Consider the following 18,809-nt stretch of genomic DNA (forward strand, 5'->3'; position numbering starts at 1 on the left):
GGCGCTGTTCTCGCGATAGACCGGAACGTGGAGTTGACTGTAGAGGAAGCAGTGTTGGAAGCTCTTCAGGTGACGCTCACAACAGTTCATAACTAAAGCTACAACCAAGAAACGTGTACCCAACTTCGCTACAGAGCAACAGACAACTAGATCCTAAGATAAGGATGGCGCCACCAGGAATCAGGCAATCGTCCCCGCCTCTTTGGCAACCTGGAGCACGAACTCCTGCACATAGCGATTGAGCGCCCTCAGCCCTTCCTCCTCGATAGGATAGTGTCCCGCCCCCGGTAGTGTCTTCTTCTCCACCCTAACCTTGTCAATCTTATCAAGGAACAGCTCGCTATACTCGAGCGGCGTCCAGCGGTCCTTCTCCGGCTGCGTCAGGAGGATGGGGCACACCGTGAAATCCTCCGGCTCGATCTTGGGCGCGTATCTCGCATAGCTGGCCAGAAACTTGAGCGGCACGCTGTTACCGGCGGAGGTCGTGTCGCGGAAGAAGTCTTTGAGGGTTGGCTTGTCGTTCACGAGTGCCCACATCTTGCTCACGGCCGCCATGGGGATGCGCAGCCCTGCGAGACCGGCCGAAGAGGCGGCGCCGGCGATGGGGTACCCCAACTGCGCGACGGCGGGGAGCAGCGCCGTGCCGTCGCGCACCTCCCTGATGCGCTGGTCGAGGAAGGTCATGCCGACGATCCCCTTGACTTTCGGATTTGCCGCCGCGACGTGATACGCCAGCATGCCGCCCGCGCTCAAGCCGTACAGCACGATCGGCCTGGTGTCGCGGGCCAGCTCGTAGTCGACGAACGCAGCGCCGGCCGCCACCCAGTCGTCATAAGACACAATGTGACCAGGTGCGACTCGCGTCACGCCATACAGCGGCATGTCGGTTGCGACCGTCTCGGCATGCGCACTCAAGGGATGGCCGAGGATCGTGCTCATCTGCCGCCCGTTCGTGCCCACGCCGTGGAAGAGGAACACCTTCACCGGCGCACTGGGGTTGGGGTACCTGTCCAGATGGATTTTGTGGCCGGACCAGTCCCACCATTCCTCGCTGGGCAGGGTTGAGGCGTTCAGTTGATACGAGAGCGGAAGGTGGGACTGGATCACCTTCCAGGCTTTCTGGTCCTGGTACCCCGGGGGATTGGAGGGGGAGAGCTTGGGCGCCGGACTGAGGGGCGCAGTGGGCGGATCGAAGGGCGGAGTTGGTTCGGCGAGGGTCGAGTCGCCGAGCTTGTCGACTGGGGCGCCTGTGGCGGCCGAGGCGCCCGCGATGAACGGCACGAGGTTTCGGAGGCGCATGTTCTTTGGCGGACGGGGAGGGGGCGGTACGTCGTTCATTATGTACCGTGTTCTCGGGTCGTTAGATACTGGGGAGAGCCGTCAGAGAGTCAGTGTAAAGTGGACATTGAGCTTGAGGTCGAGACGAGCGGGGACGCTCGTGATGCCGCCTCGGAATGGACAGGTGCTAGCTGCAATGGGCATGGTGTGGCATGGGATGGGGCATGGCATGGTGGATGCATGAAACGGACTCTCTCTCTCTCTGTGTGTGTGCTGTGGGGCACCCGGCAACGTCCGCGGCACCTAGCAAACAGGCTAGGCTACTCCGCCCAAGTCCACTCTAGTAGCCTGGCAAACCCGGTCAGGATTCATAGCCGGTGCCACTACTGACGACGCCAGTCTGCATCCCAGTCCTCGTCCTCCTCCACTGGTGCCGGGCGAGGGGGAGGCATCGGCTCAGCAGCCTGCTGCAGCGCACGCAAGTGGCGCGGCACATAGGTTTTCTGTTGAACTGGCGCTGAGGCTGGAACGCGGCTCTGAGAGAGCGGCGTCGGCTCCCACGTCGTCACCTTTGCGCCGCCAGTGTAGCTCGTGCGCCCGGGTGCCAGCGTCAGGCGCCGCTTCCCGCTGTTCGCCGGGTAGGTCGGCTTGGGCTGGTACAGTCCGACGTAGGAGCCAGTAGTCCTCACGCTCTGGTGTGGCTGGGAGCGAGGTTGAGGCTGGGTGTACGGTGGTGCAACACGAGGCGGTTGGGGAGGTTGCCGCTGCTGAGAGCGCGGACGGATGACTTGGGCTGGCGAGGAGAACTTCGGAGTCAGGACATGTGGCAAGGGTATAGAGGTGAAGGAAGGACGAGCCACGGACCGGAATGGGAGCGGACGGATCTGAGGTGGTTCCCCGGGGGAATTGAAGGCAGGCGGAAGGGGCACTCGGGCAGTGGCAGGATGAGGTTGAGGTTGGTAGCCCGTGCCGGCAGTATCGTTAAGATTGGCAGTTGGATGAGATGTCGAATGATTTGAGAGATTTTCGCTGAGCTGGCTATACGAAGGCGTCTCAGTGGCGGCAGAAGAGCCGTTGAAGCGGAACTGGGAGAGGCGCTTCGATGTGGGGATTTGCGTGGGCGTGCCGAACGTTACGGGCGACGGAGACTCGACTGGATCTTGACTCGTCAGCTCCGAGGTCCATCTAAGAGCATTAACACCACTTACCTGCGTAGGCTTGGCCGGTCGAATGGTTGCGGTTCAGCTCAGGTCGGCAGTCGGCTTGCTCGTGCAGACTGTACCCCTGGGGAAGCTGCTCGGCCATGTCCTCGAGCAGCTGGATATGCTCGGGACGTTTCTCCGGCGTGGGCTCCCGTTCAACGCGCCGCACAGTGGAAGGCGTCTTCAGAGTCGTCACTGCACTGGATGCGTAACCGCTGGCACCGGGCTGCACAAGAGACGGTGGTGGCGTCTTAGGTGCCTGTGGTGCCTCGATGCCTGTCTGTGGAACATCATCTTCTTCGACAGACGGTGGGCTCGAGGCGGTGTGTCGCTGTTCCGCAGCGGAGGAAGAGGGTTGCGGAGGGGCGTCGGGGGCAAGCCATTTCTGCAGAGAAGGGACTGACGAAACAGAGCTTCTAGAAGACCTGGATGACTCATCTTGGGGCTGCGACCGGCCAGTCTTGCGCGTGGTACGAATCACGCGAGCACCATGGCCTGAGACGATGAGGTTGATATCGGGTTCGGGTTTCTCAGCTTTGGTAGGAAGTGAACGTTGTCTGGCCAGACCCGCTATGATCGGGAAGTTTCTGCTCTCGTCCGAGTCTCGAGCTTAACGTCAGCTCGAAGGACACAATAGGAACTCACGCAGTCTGTGGAACGAGATGTCATCGTCCGCCTTTTTCTTAGGTGCCTTCTTCTTTGAGGTGGATGTGGAAGAGGTCTTCTTGACTGTGGACGAGTTTCTCAAGGACAGATTGGCGTCACGGGGAAGGCGATTGCCGCCGATCTGCTTGCAGCTCCCACCGTCGTCGGCCTTCCTTTTCGACTTTGTGACAGGAGGGATCGATTCGCCGTGCCCGTTACTCCACCCCTTCTTCCGCTTAAACGTATCCTCTGGCACGGACGCCTGCGCCTTCCTCGCGCTTGCTGGGCGCACATTCCCCGCAGGTCGGATGGTGCTACCTACTGATGAAGTCTTGCCCTTCCCTTTCTGAGCAGCAGATCGCTTCTTCGACAGGGAAAACGGATTCGCGTCGGGCACGACGGCCGTGTCCTCCCGAGTGCTGAGGTCGAGTCGCCTGTTGAGATTGGAGGAGCGAGGGAGGGCGGAGGTGGCGTCGTCGTTGTCGTCTGAATCTGGATTGTCCCGAGACATAGGACTGGACGGCGGAGATGGTGAAGGGGAAAGGAAGGACTTGGACCAGTTTCGTGCCCCCATGGCGGCGCCCGAAAGCGAATGCTAAAACTACCAACAGTTAGTGACCGAAGGAAGAGGACGAACATACCGTGGTCGCTGAGCACACCGGAAGACAGCGAATGATGAGGAGCTGGGTATCAAGCAACGCATTGCTGCAATGCAAACAAGGGGCGCACGCCGATCGGCTGCACACGTATGATCGCGTCCGACAGGGCGAGGAAGACACCTCTCAGACACCACCTCTGCCACACCGCTGTTGCGACCGAGTCACGTGACTCACACCCTCGTTCGCGTCCACCATGCGACCGACTAAAGTGGATTGTTGTCAACTTCGCTTCACACCTTTGCTGACCTCCATCCACGCTCATCAACCCGGCACACGAGCTGTTCACACCCTCGAGGGAAACCACTGATACGCCGAGCCCGCCATGTCCGACTCTCCCGCACAGCCTGCGGGCCAAAGCAGTGGGATGCCGCGCGCCGAGCCTCAGAACCTTCCCCCGGCCGTGATGGAGTTCCTGCAACAACATGGATACGACAAGATCCTCCAGGCACTGCAGGCCGAGATGCAGAGCCGAGGAGCCGAAGGAAAGGAGGCGGATGGTGCACCGGCGGAAGGTGCAGCTGCCGGGGAGGCTGCTCCGGCCGCTGCAGCTGCTGCCGCTGCGCCTGGAGCGGAGGCGATCTTCAGAGCTCCCGAGCCCATTGCGCTCGACAACATGGTCAAGAGGAATATCCCGCAGGCAACGACCGTGTCGGTATCAACAATGTCTGACAAGATCACTCCCGACTTCATCGCGCAGGCGAAGTACGTCATCGACCAGCTTCAGACGCGTCTCGAGGCGGCCAACGCAGACGAGGAAGCCGGGAAGCCTCCGCAGAATCCCGGTGCTTTTATCGACCCCTCTGACCGTGTCGAGGGATACAAGAGGTACAGGAGATGGGTTTCGGAGGGTTTGGATCTTTGGAGGGTGAGCTTTTTCGGAGTCGCCATCAGCTGACCTCAGTTTGAACTCGACAATGTATCGTTCCCATTGTTTGCGCATACATTCCTGGACTTGATCGACTTTGGATTCACGGATGCTGGTGAGTGAGGATGTGTGACGTGGCTGACGTCTCCAGCTTTGCTGTTCTTCAAGGAGCACTCGGAGCACCACAAGCTGTACCACCCCTCCGAACTGTCGTACCTGTCCGCTATCAGTGCACCGCACCAGATTCTTCTTGACCCGTACTGCAAGCGACTGCGATCAGAACGGTACCAGGTGCCGATGTCCCGGAATTCATACGCCCTGCTAATCCAATGGCTTTCGGGAGCTAGCTTGGACGAGGAGTGGGAGGCTGGCTTGCACAGCGTGCCCGGCCGAGCAAAGGAGGCCATCCGTGCGATCGTAAACTCGCGTCTCGACATCAAGGTGTCGGACTCTGCGATGCCTCTGGACAAGATTGCAATTGCATCTTCGAGCGGTCTCCTCGCCAGCATCCTCCCGCCCGGCCAGTCGCCTGAGAAGTTCAACTCGCAGACATCGCTCAAGCTCGGTGCTCCTCACATGCTGGAGAAGCTGCGGGAAGAGGTCATCCGAGTCATCCGGGAAGAGGACGAGGCCGCTGAAGGCGGCGAGGGTGGTATGGCGAATGGGCACGCAAACGGTGTCGACGCCAATGGCGACGTGGAGATGGGCGACTCGCGGGAGCCGGGCGCGATGTCACCGTCGAAGAAGATCAAGATGGAGCTGGACGAGAGCCGGGATCCTGACCTTGTGCGACCAGACCCCTCAGAGACGCTTCCACCGCAACCGACATTCTACAAGGTTACGGACGTGAAGCGGGAGGTTGAGGCTGTGCGGGACAAGCGGAAGATGATCCGTCTCGGACCGAAGCCAGAGGAGGCCGAGGGCTCGCCGGTGCTCCCGAGTATCGTGGCGTTTACGATGTTTGACGGAGGAGAGAACATTTCTTCGGTGACGTTCTCACCAGACTCGTCGCTCATCGCCGCCGGTTCGTCGGAGAGCAGCATTCGGTTGTGGAGCTTGAAGAACGAGAAGCTGAAGGCCAAGTCGATCGATCCGAACACTGGCAAGCTGGTCGAGGACGAGGGACTGGCGATGCGCAAGCTCATCGGTCACTCTGGGCCAGTATACGGCCTGTCGTTCGACCCGATCTCGGGCAGCGGAGGACCACCTCACGCCCTTCTGTCGTCATCCCAGGACGGCACGGTTCGATTGTGGTCGATGGACACTTACTCCAACCTCGTTGTGTATCGAGGGCACGGACGAGAGCCAGTGTGGGATGTTGAGTGGGGACCGATGGGTGTCTACTTCGCCTCGGGAAGTCGCGACCGAACAGCGCGCCTTTGGAGTTCCGACAGGGTGACGCCGCTGCGAATGTACACGGGCCACCTCTCCGACGTGAACGTAAGTTATGGGAGCGACTCTGTAAACTGACAACAGTGCGTCAAGTTCCACCCGAACTCGCTGTACCTGGCGACTGGCTCCAGTGACGACTCCTGTCGCCTGTGGGACGTGCAGCGCGGCTCGTGCATCCGCCTGTTCCTCGGACACACGGACGCGGTGACGACAATGGCGATTTCGCCTGACGGACGGACGCTGGCGTCGGCCGGTCTCGACGCTAGTATCTACCTGTGGGACCTCGGATCTGCCCGGCCAATCAAGAAGATGACGGGCCACACTGCGCCGATCGAGTCGCTCTCCTTCAGCGCTGAGTCGAGCGTCCTCGTTTCGGGCTCGCTCGACTGCACCGTCCGCTGCTGGGACGTGAGGGGTGCAGGAGGGCCGCGCTCCAGCAGCATGGACGGCCGTCGCTCCGGTGCCGATTTGACCAGCGGCGCCGCGGGTACGTTACCCATGGGCCCTGGTGAGATGAACTGGGAGGACATGAACCAGACGTGAGTTGGACATTCTAGAACGTTGAACTGACATCCAGCGCCGACCTGCTCTCGACCTTCCACACGAAGCGCACGCCCATCCTCACGACGCACTATACACCGCGCAACCTGTGCATGGTTGCGGGCTCCTTTGTGCCTCCGGCGAACAAGGCGGCATAATGTTTCCCGGTGGTAGCAGACGACAGGATGATCTACTAGAGTAGACTATGCATAGTTGTACAGGTGGCTACAGATCCCTAGTCGATCCTTCTATTGATCCTTCTATTGATCCTTCTAATTTTACTCCTACTTCTTCTTCTTACGCGGCTGGAGCATAGTGACAGTCTCCTCCTTGCGCTTCTGCTCGCGCTGGACGCCCTGCTTCGCCGCAATAGCGCCGAAGCACGCATCCCACCCCTTCTCGCCGATGGCGTCGACGACGAGCGACTTGGTGGCCTGCGTCCAGAAACTCGTGCCGCTGGACGCGAGCTGCCGGTTACCAAAATCCGTGTTCAGCATTGAGGTGAGAATACGCTCAACGAGGGCTGGAGGAAGCGTGTGGGCGTCCTTCCCGGACGCTGGCGGCTTGGAGCTGTCAGACGACTCGGGCTTGGAGTCAGGCTTGGACTCGGCGGCGAGCTGCTGAGCCTCAGCGGCCGCGACAAAGGAGGAGGCATCTCCGCCCTCTGGATCCGGCACGACGAGGACGTGGAAGAAGCCCGTCACGTCGCCACTGGCGCATTCTTGGCGGAATCCCATGCGCTCCCAGAACTCGTCGGTCGGCACTTTTTCCAGCGCCGCGTACGCTTTGCGGCGTTCCTCCTCCTCGGCCTCGGTCTCGCGCTCTTTCCGCGACAGCTTGGCCCTCTCCTTCTCCTTGTCGTCCTTCGGCTCGCCATTTGCGTCGCTCTTCTCGCCGTTCTCGTCCTTTGAGTCCTCGGGCTGTTTGGCCTGGGAAGACCGCCGCCGCTCGCGCACGGCGTACGGCTCTTTGTCGAGCGCGTCGTCGACGAGTTCCTCCAGGAAGCGCGTCTTCGGGTCATCAGGCAGACTGGGAATGAGAGTAGCGAGAGATGTGCCGGGGAGAATGCGGTGCGTGAACGGCGGCTTGTAGTCCCACTTCACTCCTGCTGGCAGGGCCGACGCAGCGGGGAGCATGCCCCTCGCCTCTGCCGCCGAATAGCTTGGTAAGAGGTACGAGAGCTCGACCTGTCTCGGCTTGACCACTGGTCCTTTCTTCGCCTCGACGACCTTGCTCGCCGCATCCTCGAACACTCGCTTCCACCACCCGCAAAGTCCCAAACCGCCAAGGACACGCTTGCCACCGCCCTCGACCGAGTTCGGGAACAGATACTGCCCCTGCGCTCTCGCGAAGAGGGTAGCGGCAACGGTTCCCGGCGCTTCGAGGAAATAGCTGATGAACGACGAGGCGAGCACGCGCGTCAGAGGCCCGCAAGCTGAGGCGTACCCTGAAGAGTCGACCTTGGAGATGTACACGAGCTCAGCGGCGGAGTTCGGGAGCGTGTAGACGTGGGCGCTGATCGCGGCCGCGAGCACTTTGCCGCCGTTGGTGCTGTCCTTTCCGCCCTCGGTACCGCTCGCACTTTTCTCGCCCTCCACCGTGTTCGAATTGCTTGAGAGACCAGTGTCGTCAGGAAGCGCGGGAAGGCCACAGCTCACCACGACGAGATACTCGCGGTCGACGCAGCGGACGGCAGCGCTTGGAGCATGGGGAAAGATCTCGGTCGTGCGTTTCGGGGCAGACTGGAGGACGACGAGGTCTAGCGGCACCGCGTTTGGGAGCGTCTGCAGTGCGGAGAGCAGCGTGTCGCGCAGACTGGTGTTAGCTGAGTCATCGACAAATGTGCAGCTTGTCTCTCTTTATTTCTTCCCGTTCTCTCGTCATTCATCATACCAGCCAGCTGGGTGCCGATGCCGACTCCTCCGCGGGCAAGGTAACCGCGCTGCCAAATGCCGTCGAAGGATTCCAAAGGACTGGAAAGAGCATGATACACTTACGAAGGTCGTGCCATCCTGCACTGTTAGGTCTGAGGAACTGGGCCTATCTGTTCGTGTTGAGGAGCTGACTGGCGAAGGCAACGAGCGAAAACAAATGCACGGACGCGGTCGTCGTGAGGACGCGTCGAAACGTCATGTATACCGCTTTACGTAATCTGGAAACAGTCACTCTCCCACGATCGAGTTTGTTTGGTCCCGAACTCTGGACAATGGGACTGAGAAGCGAAAGAGCAGCGGCGGAGTTGAGGCGACTCTATCTTCCTCGAACATTCTGCGGTACAATGCTCCCCCCCCCCCTCTAAAGGCATGAACCAAGCTATCACATCCAAAATCCCGACTCGCAGTACAGGCTCTGGAATGGAACTCTGGCGGCCTCCTGCATGTCTGCAGCACAGTATTCTGCGCCGCCATCCCAGCTATTGTCCCTGAGTCCGTCCCCGACGTACGCGGTCGATAAACGCAAAACGAAGAAAGAGAAGGTCTGAAGAGCAAGATGAATAGAAGCGTATACCGATCGCTCGACGCTCGACGATTGCTGAAGCCCCAGACGCTCAATAAGGTTCGTCTTGCTGTTACGGCAGGCTCACCCCTGCTGCCGGTGAAACGTGGGGGCCGAGTTCTTCTGAGCTTCTGACATAGTCAGCATTCACCACCATGCCTTTATTTTGGATGGCGGTGTAGAGGATCTCTGAGGTCCGACAAGTCTCACGGCTCGAGGTCGAGTTTTGGACGGCCCCGGAGCTTGCTCAGTGATCATGGCAGCCGATCCTTTCCTTCCCTCCTTCCAACAGAACGAGCCGCACCGAAGGTATTGATAACGGTCCACTCGACGATGGGAGACCGGAGGTTGGGCCGCGAACATCGGATTCCGGTCACTCTGTCGCGCTTAACTTTACATCGAGTCTGTCTCGGGAAGGGCACCCCTCCTATATATAAACTCGAACGCAAGCAAGACAGAATCTCTCCCCTTTTCCGTTTACTCACAACTCACCAGCAGCAATGAGGATATCGTTTTGTCTACTCCTTGCGACTGTCGCACTGGCTGGTCCTGCTCCGGTGACACATGTCGACACGAACGGTTCTGGTGTTCTCGACAAGCGTATCGTGACGATCACGGTCGACACGCCCGCCGGCTCCATCGTCGGGCGACAAGATATGCTGACGGAGGACTTCAACGGGATCCCCTTTGCAGAGCCGCCTGTGGGTAAATTGCGACTTCGACCACCAGTGCGCCTGAACTCAACGTTGAACAACTTTGATGGCACTTCATACGCGCCGGCATGCCCTCAGTTCATCGCTCCGACACCGTCCGACCAGTCCCCGTTCCTGGAGCGTGTCATGGGGTCGCTCGTTGACAGCCCTTTCGTCAAGCGCGCTCTCAAGGTCAGCGAGGATTGCTTGAACCTGAACGTCATCCGGCCGAGAGGCGTCAAGGCAGGCGACAACCTACCAGTGTTGTTCTGGATGTACGGTGGCGGGTTCTCACTCGGCTGGAACTCGATGTACGACGCGAGCGGCATGGTCGCAGAGGCCGCCGCAGTGGGCAAGCCGTACATCTTTGTTGCTGTGTGGGTTTTGCGTGCGTCGTGGTAACTGATAAACAGCAACTACCGCGTTGGCGCTTGGGGCTGGCTCGCTGGCAAGGAGATGATGGAGGATGGGTCGACGAACCTTGGGCACCTGGACCAGCGCATGGGTCTGGAGTGGGTTGTGAGTGCAGCTGAATCGGCCGTGGGCATCGAGCTGATCTCAGGCGGACAACATCGCGGCCTTCGGCGGCGATCCAGCCAAGGTAACGCTATGGGGCGAGAGTGCAGGCAGCATCTCCGTCTTCCACCACATGGCAGCCTACGACGGCGATAACACATACAAGGGCAAGCCGCTGTTCCGAGCGGGCATCATGAACTCGGGTTCGATGATGCCTCTGGAGCCGGTGGACTCGCCTCGCGCACAGTCCATCTTCGACGCCGTTGTGTCGCACGTCGGCTGCTCCGGCGCTGAGGACAAACTAGAGTGCCTCCGCGCCCTGTCGCTGGAGGACTTCATGCTGGCTGCAAACGCACAGCCGGGCCTGCTGTCGTACACTGCCGTTGCTGTGTCGTACATGCCTCGCGTGGACGGCAAGTTCCTGACACGCACGCCGCACGAGATCGTCAAGGCTGGGACGTACGCGCCTGTTCCCTTCATTCTCGGCGATCAGGAGGACGAGGGCACGCTGTTCTCACTGTTCCAGAGCAACATTTCATCCACGACTGAGGGAATCGTAGGCTACCTCTCGGATCTGTACCTGCCCGCGATGCCGATCGAGAAGGTGCGCGAGCTCGTAGAAGCGTACCCGCAGTCAATCAGCGCCGGCTCGCCCTTCAACACGGGCATCTTCAACGAGGTTTACCCCGGCTTCAAGCGTCTCGCAGCCCTCATGGGCGACTTCAGCTTTACGATCACACGCCGCCTGTTTCTCGAACACTGCACGGCCAACCATCCCGACGTACCGGCATGGTCCTATCTCGCATCCTACGCCTACGGCACGCCAGTGCTGGGAAGTTTCCACGCCTCAGACCTCGTGCAGGTCTTCTTCGGCGTGCTGCCCAACTATGCCTCAGTCAATGTGAGGAAGTACTACGCCAACTTTGTGTGGAACCTCGACCCGAATGATGCGAGCGGCGGCACGGGCGGTAACTCGCAGGTCAACTTCCAGTGGCCCCGCTGGACAAACAATAGCCGCGTGCTCGTCAACTTTTACCGTCTGTTCTTCAGACACATCGCCGACGACTTTAGGAGTAACGTCTTCGATGTCATCAAGCGCAACGCGGACTACTACATGGGCGGGTAGGGTACGAGCGACAGCGAGCTCCTGCTCCCTCTCACATCCAACGTCTGAATTGCTGCTGTGGGAGCCTCGGTTTCGCTGTCGGCACGATAATGGGAGAGCAGTGCTGTGGACGTCTGAGAAAGATGAACTTTGTGTAGTCCTGGGATCTGGGGGCAAATGTCATAGCAGGGCTGTTCGAAACGCACGATAAGACGCTCCGACACCGTTTGGCTTCGTGTCGGCGCGAGGGGTTAACCTAGATAGATACCGAGCCGCGGATTTAAGTTGCCGGGGGGCCATTCAGCTGCGCCGGGCCTGAAAGCTTGAGTGTGCTGGCGACGTGTCCGTTTCCTGGGGTGCTTCTGTCGTTTCTGTGCTGACCAGATTGCAGACTTCTGAAGTATGATGCAGAGGAATTGGGGAGTAACGGACAATCAATGCTGGAGATGGATGAGCGAGTCCGTCGCGATATCCGCTGATGGACATTGATCGGCCATGTCCTACGGATCCTACGGACACTACGGGCGCCGGCTAGATTGCACTGACAGCCGGATTGCCAGGTCCCGGGTCCGAGACACGGCGTCACCTGCGCGTTTGCATTCTCGTCGGTGTGCGATGGGCGTGCTGACCTGCAACGGACCCTGTCATCTCCATCTGAGCAGTGTGGGCAGTCGTCCCCGCCTCGGCCAGCTTGTCAGGGTATATGCTGCCCCAGAGTGCCAGAGTGACGGAACTCAATTGCGGACATGTGTGCTGAGCCGGCGCTCGAGACACGGTGTAATGAACCAGGAACGAGGAACCTGCAACCTGGTATCCGAAACCACGCTCCGCCGCCGTGTCGTGTCGTGTCCAATGTGTTGTGACCGGCTTGACACGGCTGCGTACTTCGCTTTCCGCCGAGGGCCCTTCATGACTGTCCGTCTCCCCCAGCCACCACAGCCCCGGACATGCTATAAAGTCGCCTCTTCTCTCCCCCCTCATCCTCTCCATTCCCCGATAACTCACTGAAAGCGACTTTGACACCATGACCGACGACAGCAAGCAGAAGGACCAGGCAACGCGCGCCGCCGTCCTGACCTCCGTCGAGGAGCGCAGCCAGGACACCACCGGCACCGGCCGCGTCAGGGGCAAGGTGTGCATTGTCACTGGCGTCGGCCCCGCTGCCGGTATTGGCGCGCAGGCCGCCCGTCTCCTGGCCCGCGAGGGCGCGGCTGCGCTCTACCTCCTCGACGTGTCGAGGGACCTGCCCGCGTTCGCGAAGAGTCTCCAGAGCACCTTCCCCAACACCAAGGTGAGTCGCCAGCCTTGCCAAGTCTCAAAACTCCCGTGACTCTCATCTCAATGTCTCAAGCTGGCCCTCACTTCCTAGTCTACAAAGCTAATACCAGATCACCGCGATCACAGGCGACGCGGCCGACGACGCCGTCGTCTCGTCCGCAGTCCAGCGCGCACTCGACGAGACGGGCCGTCTCGACGTCTACTTTGCCAACGCGGGAATCTCGCACCTGAAGCCTAAGGCGGAGGAGGGCGGCCCGCCGCAGCTCATCCTGGACGTGATCTCGGGCACGCGGACGGCGCAGGACATCTCGGCTGCCGAGTTCAGCGAGGTGATGCGCATCAATGCGCTCTCCGTCTTCCTTGCGCTCAAGTACGCCGTGCCCGCCATGCAGCGTACGTCCGAGGACAAGAAGATTCCGCAGGGCAGTGTCATCAGCACGGCGTCTGTGGCTGGCGTGAACGCCAATGGTGGTCCCCTGCCTTACTCTGCCACCAAGGCCGCCGTCATCAACATGACCAAGAGCGCGGCGTATGAAGTTGCAGGCAAGAACGTCCGCATCAACTGTATCTGTCCCGGACTCATTCGGACGGATATGACAAAGACCATCTTTGAGCTTGCGGCTATGGCTGGCGTGGATGAGAATGTCGGCCAGCTCAACCCGCTCCAGCGCCACGGTCTTCCGGAAGGTGAGCACAGGCTCCGAAAGAGCTACGAGACGACCGACCTGAGCTAGAGCTGACTTGCAGAAATTGGCCAGGCCGTGCTGTGGCTCGCGTCCGACGAGTCGTCGTACGTCAATGGGCACGCGCTCGTCGTCGATGGCGGCCTCACAGCCAGCATGCCGTACATCCCCGGCGCGTCTGACAAGATCAAGGAGCTCGCCAAATTCTAAGTTATGTTAAGTGATTATGCAAGGATACAGCGGTTACATTGCATCTATGTTGAAACTAATCGTGAAAGGGGAGTCGGCATGAGGTGAGCGAAGGGAAGAAAGAAGGAGCTAGAACTGTCTATGTGTGCTTGGATTGCTTGGTGTGCACAAACAACGGAGGCAGAGGGAGAGTTTCCCGAAGTGCTATTGCTTCTTGCGATGCTCCGGCTTGTGGTCTACCTCATGGTCGACGTGCACGAAGCATCGGTCGACATTGGGTAGCGCCTCAATCTGGTCCTGGAGGTCTTGCGAGATATCGTGCGCCTTCCATAACGGCATCTCCGGGTCACTGGATATCAGCTCCATCGTAGACTGGCTCCAGCTGAGAAACACTTACAGGACAATGTCAACCTCGACGACATAGTCGGGCCCAGAGTGGTACACGCGCACCGTGTCGACCTGCTTGATCTCCTCGCTAAACGTCATGGCCTTGTAGGTCACCATGGACACGAACTCGCGCGGCGCGGCGATGCCCGCCAGGAAGGTGAACTGCTCGTATACTGTACGTGCCCAGAGCCCTATGACGATGATGGCGAGCACCATGGCGCCGACGGGGTCAATCCACCACTTCAGCTTGGCGCCGCCCGCGTTGGAGAGGATGGAGAAGCCGTTCGTGAACAGGTCGTTGCGGTGGTCTTCCCACAGGACTTGGACTTGGGAGGACGAGGAGCGGATCGCGCAGCAGTACAGGAAGAGCAGGAACTTGACGACTGTAGTGTCAGCTTGGCTCTGACGTTGATCCGATCCGAGCTGGAAGAGGGTATGGGCCCTAATTGTGTACTCACCCCATGCTACACACACGCAGATCAGCGGCACGAGGTGGAACGCCTTGGTGTCGCTGCCGTCGTGCGTGATCAGCTCCTGGAGCGTTTGGACCTGAGATTAGCTACGATTCTCCGCCTTGCAGCTGTCTACTGCAACATGTCCTCTGACCCGGGGCGATCAGGAGGAAGGCGCGAACTCACCACGAGGATCACGTTGACCGCGCCCATGATGAAGCCGAAGACGATGTTGCCACTGAGGTCAGCTTTCGACATCGCGACGGAATAGCTGTGACCGGAGACGTCCCATGGACTGAACGGCAGAGGAACCTAGGGAAGGACACCTACACTGCGGGTCAGCTACACATCCATCCGCTCAACTCACTGGTTTCGAAACGGGAGCCTCTAGCGGGCCATTTCTTCTCGTTTGCGCGCTTCGAGGCGCGGTGCGCGCTCCAAAGGATCAGGTTGGCGAATGGATCGACTGGGGAGTCAGGGCGAGCCTATCGTCAAAACGGCAACTTACACACTGTCTTGTCAGCTGCAGATCCCATTACCACAGCTGCAAACGGCCATCTGGCAGCGGCAACACTCACCTGCGTCCACACAGCTCGCGAACAGGGCGAGCGACAAGGAGGAGATGGCCGCATACAGCTGGAGCGCAGCGAGACAGATATTCGCCGCAAAGCTGACGTTGACGGCGATCTTGACCTTTAGGGCGGCCGCTTCACCAGCGTCTCTCGCTTCAGCAGTATGCACGTCCATGGGCTTGAGAAGGTTGTCGATGTGCTCATTCTGGTTCTCGTAGAAGCTAGCGACCTTGCCCGCCTTGCGTTTCCGGAGACCGTCGATCTCGGCTGCGCTCTTCACCTTCTGCCGAAGAAGGAGGGGATCGCTCTCGCCTGCTTCGCGCGACACGACCGTGTCCATGTTCATGAGCTCGAGGTCGACGTCGGGCGAGAGCACCGGCGCTGTCATTGTCGCTGTTATCGACATTGCTGGAAGACGGTGTGTGAGGAAGGTGGTGATTCTGAAATTTCCCGCAAGCAGCTGACTCGACTTTGGGCTCTTCCTTTGGCCTGTGCTTGCTCGGTTGCCGCCAAGCTAAGCTAGCTGGACGACGCCCGGTGGCGCCGCAGGGGCGGTGCTCCACTCGTTATCTATCGGCGTCTTTTCCGCGCTCGGACATTTGCGCCCGAACTCCGTGCCGCGCGCGGACGCGTCGCGCTGTCGGCCTGACATGGCTGACATTATTCGGACCACCTGGTCCGGCTGACCCGGATTATCGGGCACGCATGAAGCTGCAGAGCTGGGAGCCTGGGGCAGACACCGGGAGCTTCGGTCGTGGATGTGTTGCCCGCGTAACGTCAGCCCTGGGGCACTCATATCGTTCCTGGGTGTCCTGGCCAGCGCCGTGGCTTCATCCCCATACCTCAACTCGAAGCAAGATTGGTTCAGCAAGCAGAAACATGGCAGCATTGGAACCAGGTCCGTAACGAGTCTGAAACCTACTTGGGAAGATGCATGTCTGGCTATCTTAACTGGAATCAGGAGGTTGACTTGCCTCCATAGCCCTTGATTCAGCAGAAAACCGGTCTCCCTAAGTCACCCTTACAACCTGCGTGCGCAGTGCACTATCGTCGACTAACCCGTCCCTCTGCGTGCTCCCCGATGCCTCTGGGGCCTCTGTCTAGCTTGGATGATGTCAGTGCAGAGTGGTTGGAAAACCCCCGGGCTTCGCACTCGGACCTCTTCCGCATCGTTCACGCTACGACGGCACGCAGTCGCACCTCACACCGACAACTTTTCCTCGTCTCCATCCACCATCACTCCCACTCGCATCGTACATCCAACCCCGTCACATCAATGCTCCCCGCTATGCACTGCGACCAGCCCCCAACCCACTGTGCCAGGGATGTCGTCACCCGCAAGAAGGCCAGCCAAACAATGGGCGTCCCTGGATCACGTGGTCGCGTAATCTCGACTCCCCCCTCTATGCGCCGCGAGATTGAGGATTGACGCGTCGCGCTCCGCTCATAGAACGGCAACCGTCTCGAAATCTACACATCCACCCACATCCAACCATCGCTGTGTCTAGACAGTCTAGTCGCTCCACACAGCCGTAGCCCCGGATATAGCACACCCTCGACACACACACGCCGAACATGACCGCCGAGCAGACCGAGGACAACTGGGGCCGAGGTGAGTGCCTTCCTTTCCTTCCCGCCGGTTCCGATCGTGTGATGTGATGAACGGTGTTTTCGTCTTTCTCCGCCCTCCTCCTGGGGCCTGAACACCGACCTCCTCCACTCACCGATCATCCTCGCTTCTGGCGCAACACGGCACACGAACTCTTGCTGACATTGCGCAGTCCTTATATGCGGAGGAACAGACTGGTGAGTATATCGACAAACAACGGGCTGCAAATGTTTAACACACTCCAAGGGCTGCGAACGGAAAGGGAAGAAAACAACAAGAGTGAGTTGAACGTACAAGCACAGAACTGACATCCAGCGCCGGAGACCTCAACGAACCGTACATTCTGCGATCGCTCTGTCACATCAAGGTCACCAAGGTCCTTTCTGGATGCGCTGCCAACTACGGAATCGCTATCGATGGTGAGAGCTTAGTCCTCCATACCCTTTAGCTGACATCAGTCGACGGCCTCGCGCACTTCTTTGGCCGCGTTCCCGGCATCGGACCAGTGTCGAAGAAGGGCATCGTTCCCCATGATGCACCGATGCATGTCTCCCCGCGTAACGTTGGCCTCGGAAACGACGTGAAGTGGGTCGGCGGTGCTGCCGGACGAAGCCATTGGTTCCTCCTCGACTCAAAGGGAGGCGTATGGGGATCGGGCAACAACGTTGTTGGCCAGCTGGGTCTTGTGAGTTAGACTATCGGGATCGGAAAACTGACAGCAGTCGACGTCTGGCGAGGTCGAGACTCTCGAGCGCATCCCCGGGCCATGGACGCGGGCAGGAGAGAAGGTTGTCCAGGTCACCGCCGGACATACCTTCTCCCTCTTCCTTACTGACGCGGGCAAGGTGTACGCCTGTGGCTCGAGCGAGCACGGCCAGCTTGGCAACGGAACAACAGGAGAGCGTCTCGTCAAGGCGGGCAAGACTTCCTACGATGTTCAGGCTCCTCCCCGTAAGCTGCCGTGTAAGGGACGCTTCAGCTGACGTCAGGGTTGATCGAAGACACCTTTGAGGGCAAGAAGATCGCGCAGATCTCGTCTGGAAACCAGCACTCGCTCGCGCTCGACGAGGATGGAAACGTCTACGCGTGGGGCTACGCTGGCTACGCGCGCCTCGGACTCGGTGACCAGAAGGACCAGCTCGTGCCCACACTTGTGCCGCAGTTTTCGGACAGCAACCCCAAGCGCCGCGCCGAGACTGTCATTTGCGGACCGACTAGTGAGTTATGTGCGCTGCATCAGCTAACTCCCGCCAGACTCCGTTGTCATCGACCGCTTCAAGATGTTCCACATGGCGGGCAAGTGGAAGCTGACGGGAGACGGCTCGACGGGATCGCCGTACACGACGTTCAAGCTGCTCGACAGTCGTGAGTTAAGGCAACTCGGGTAGAGCTAACTCGCCACAGTCAGCAGCTGCAAGATTCAGGTCGCATCCCTCGGTGGCTGCACGCACTTCATCACTACGCCAACGGACGACGGAACGACACAGACTGTCGGCTTCGGTCAGGGAGCGCTTTACGGAGGTGAGCTCCATTCATTCTCCGCGTAGCTGACTCCAGAACTTGGTTTCGGCCCTGATGTCGGCAAGAGCTCTACCAAGCCGATAGCTATCGCTCCCCTGGCCGGCATCGACGTTATCGAGTAAGCTTTGGTTCGCCTGATCAAGCTGACACACAGCATCGCGGCTGGAGCATTCTTCACTCTCTTCCTCGCCAGGCCCAACCAGCAGCTGGAGGACCGTCCTCGGTATCCCGTTACTGTCGAGTCCGAGGATGTGTGCCTGGTCTGTCTCACGAGGAAGGCGATGAGAGCCTGCTCCTCGAGTGCCAGAAGGTGAGAAGCTGATGTTGTGTGGAACGGTAGCTGACGACCAGTGTGACGAGCCGTATCACTGCGGCTGCCTGACGCCTCCTCTGACCGAGCTGCCTGATGGCGAGTGGTTCTGCCCCGTGTGCGAGAAGGAGGGCGAGTCGATGGAGCAGCAGTGCTCTCTGATTCCAGACGAGGACGCAATCGGCGAGCCCGAGCTGCCCGACACGCCTCTGAAGCGTAAGACCGAATCAGAGGAACGGGCGACGCCAGGTGAGTTTCTGTGTCAAGTAGGCGCTGACATCCACACAGAAAGTGGATACAAGCGTCCTCGCTCTGGGTGAAAATGAGGCGGCTAGTTCTTGTAGAGGGGCGGTGCGTCCAGAGAGCCGAGGCCGAGGGCTCCCGCGGTACTGTGATATGAATCTTGTGTACGATTGCA

General features: G+C 59.7%; 9 protein-coding genes across 9 annotated transcripts; 4 read left to right on the forward strand and 5 right to left on the reverse strand.

The window, feature by feature from the left end:
• Nucleotides 1-180: 180 nt before the first annotated feature.
• Nucleotides 181-1,338, reverse strand: A1Q1_02908 (uncharacterized protein; the record flags this gene model as incomplete). Its single annotated transcript, XM_014324137.1, has 1 exon — nucleotides 181-1,338. The coding sequence occupies one exon, from the start codon at nucleotides 1,336-1,338 to the stop codon at nucleotides 181-183; it is 1,158 nt and encodes a 385-aa protein (XP_014179612.1).
• A 323-nt stretch (nucleotides 1,339-1,661) lies between these two features.
• Nucleotides 1,662-3,699, reverse strand: A1Q1_02909 (uncharacterized protein; the record flags this gene model as incomplete). The annotated part of the gene is made up of 3 exons (XM_014324138.1): nucleotides 1,662-2,431; nucleotides 2,487-3,083; nucleotides 3,126-3,699. 3 exons carry the CDS (start codon nucleotides 3,697-3,699, stop codon nucleotides 1,662-1,664), a joined length of 1,941 nt encoding a protein of 646 aa, XP_014179613.1.
• Nucleotides 3,700-4,106: 407 nt separating this feature from the next.
• Nucleotides 4,107-6,739, forward strand: A1Q1_02910 (uncharacterized protein; the record flags this gene model as incomplete). Its single annotated transcript, XM_014324139.1, has 4 exons — nucleotides 4,107-4,649; nucleotides 4,818-6,089; nucleotides 6,135-6,580; nucleotides 6,619-6,739. 4 exons carry the CDS (start codon nucleotides 4,107-4,109, stop codon nucleotides 6,737-6,739), a joined length of 2,382 nt encoding a protein of 793 aa, XP_014179614.1.
• A 126-nt stretch (nucleotides 6,740-6,865) lies between these two features.
• On the reverse strand, nucleotides 6,866-8,592 carry A1Q1_02911 (uncharacterized protein; the record flags this gene model as incomplete). The annotated part of the gene is made up of 2 exons (XM_014324140.1): nucleotides 6,866-8,396; nucleotides 8,579-8,592. The coding sequence occupies 2 exons, from the start codon at nucleotides 8,590-8,592 to the stop codon at nucleotides 6,866-6,868; spliced, it is 1,545 nt and encodes a 514-aa protein (XP_014179615.1).
• Nucleotides 8,593-9,577: 985 nt separating this feature from the next.
• On the forward strand, nucleotides 9,578-11,411 carry A1Q1_02912 (sterol esterase precursor; the record flags this gene model as incomplete). Its single annotated transcript, XM_014324141.1, has 3 exons — nucleotides 9,578-10,128; nucleotides 10,183-10,288; nucleotides 10,332-11,411. 3 exons carry the CDS (start codon nucleotides 9,578-9,580, stop codon nucleotides 11,409-11,411), a joined length of 1,737 nt encoding a protein of 578 aa, XP_014179616.1.
• A 1,003-nt stretch (nucleotides 11,412-12,414) lies between these two features.
• A1Q1_02913 (2,4-dienoyl-CoA reductase (NADPH)) lies at nucleotides 12,415-13,561 on the forward strand (the record flags this gene model as incomplete). The annotated part of the gene is made up of 3 exons (XM_014324142.1): nucleotides 12,415-12,681; nucleotides 12,779-13,355; nucleotides 13,416-13,561. 3 exons carry the CDS (start codon nucleotides 12,415-12,417, stop codon nucleotides 13,559-13,561), a joined length of 990 nt encoding a protein of 329 aa, XP_014179617.1.
• A 183-nt stretch (nucleotides 13,562-13,744) lies between these two features.
• A1Q1_02914 (uncharacterized protein) lies at nucleotides 13,745-14,637 on the reverse strand (the record flags this gene model as incomplete). Its single annotated transcript, XM_014324143.1, has 3 exons — nucleotides 13,745-13,889; nucleotides 13,938-14,461; nucleotides 14,566-14,637. The coding sequence occupies 3 exons, from the start codon at nucleotides 14,635-14,637 to the stop codon at nucleotides 13,745-13,747; spliced, it is 741 nt and encodes a 246-aa protein (XP_014179618.1).
• A 54-nt stretch (nucleotides 14,638-14,691) lies between these two features.
• On the reverse strand, nucleotides 14,692-15,357 carry A1Q1_02915 (uncharacterized protein; the record flags this gene model as incomplete). The annotated part of the gene is made up of 4 exons (XM_014324144.1): nucleotides 14,692-14,705; nucleotides 14,747-14,845; nucleotides 14,888-14,902; nucleotides 14,958-15,357. The coding sequence occupies 4 exons, from the start codon at nucleotides 15,355-15,357 to the stop codon at nucleotides 14,692-14,694; spliced, it is 528 nt and encodes a 175-aa protein (XP_014179619.1).
• A 1,169-nt stretch (nucleotides 15,358-16,526) lies between these two features.
• A1Q1_02916 (uncharacterized protein) lies at nucleotides 16,527-18,711 on the forward strand (the record flags this gene model as incomplete). The annotated part of the gene is made up of 11 exons (XM_014324145.1): nucleotides 16,527-16,563; nucleotides 16,733-16,757; nucleotides 16,876-16,979; nucleotides 17,067-17,245; nucleotides 17,298-17,511; nucleotides 17,562-17,777; nucleotides 17,841-17,925; nucleotides 17,972-18,081; nucleotides 18,147-18,391; nucleotides 18,442-18,640; nucleotides 18,680-18,711. 11 exons carry the CDS (start codon nucleotides 16,527-16,529, stop codon nucleotides 18,709-18,711), a joined length of 1,446 nt encoding a protein of 481 aa, XP_014179620.1.
• Nucleotides 18,712-18,809: the final 98 nt, after the last annotated feature.

Source organism: Trichosporon asahii (assembly GCF_000293215.1).
Source record: "Trichosporon asahii var. asahii CBS 2479 unplaced genomic scaffold scaffold00051, whole genome shotgun sequence".
NCBI classification, from domain to species: Eukaryota; Fungi; Basidiomycota; class Tremellomycetes; order Trichosporonales; family Trichosporonaceae; genus Trichosporon; species Trichosporon asahii.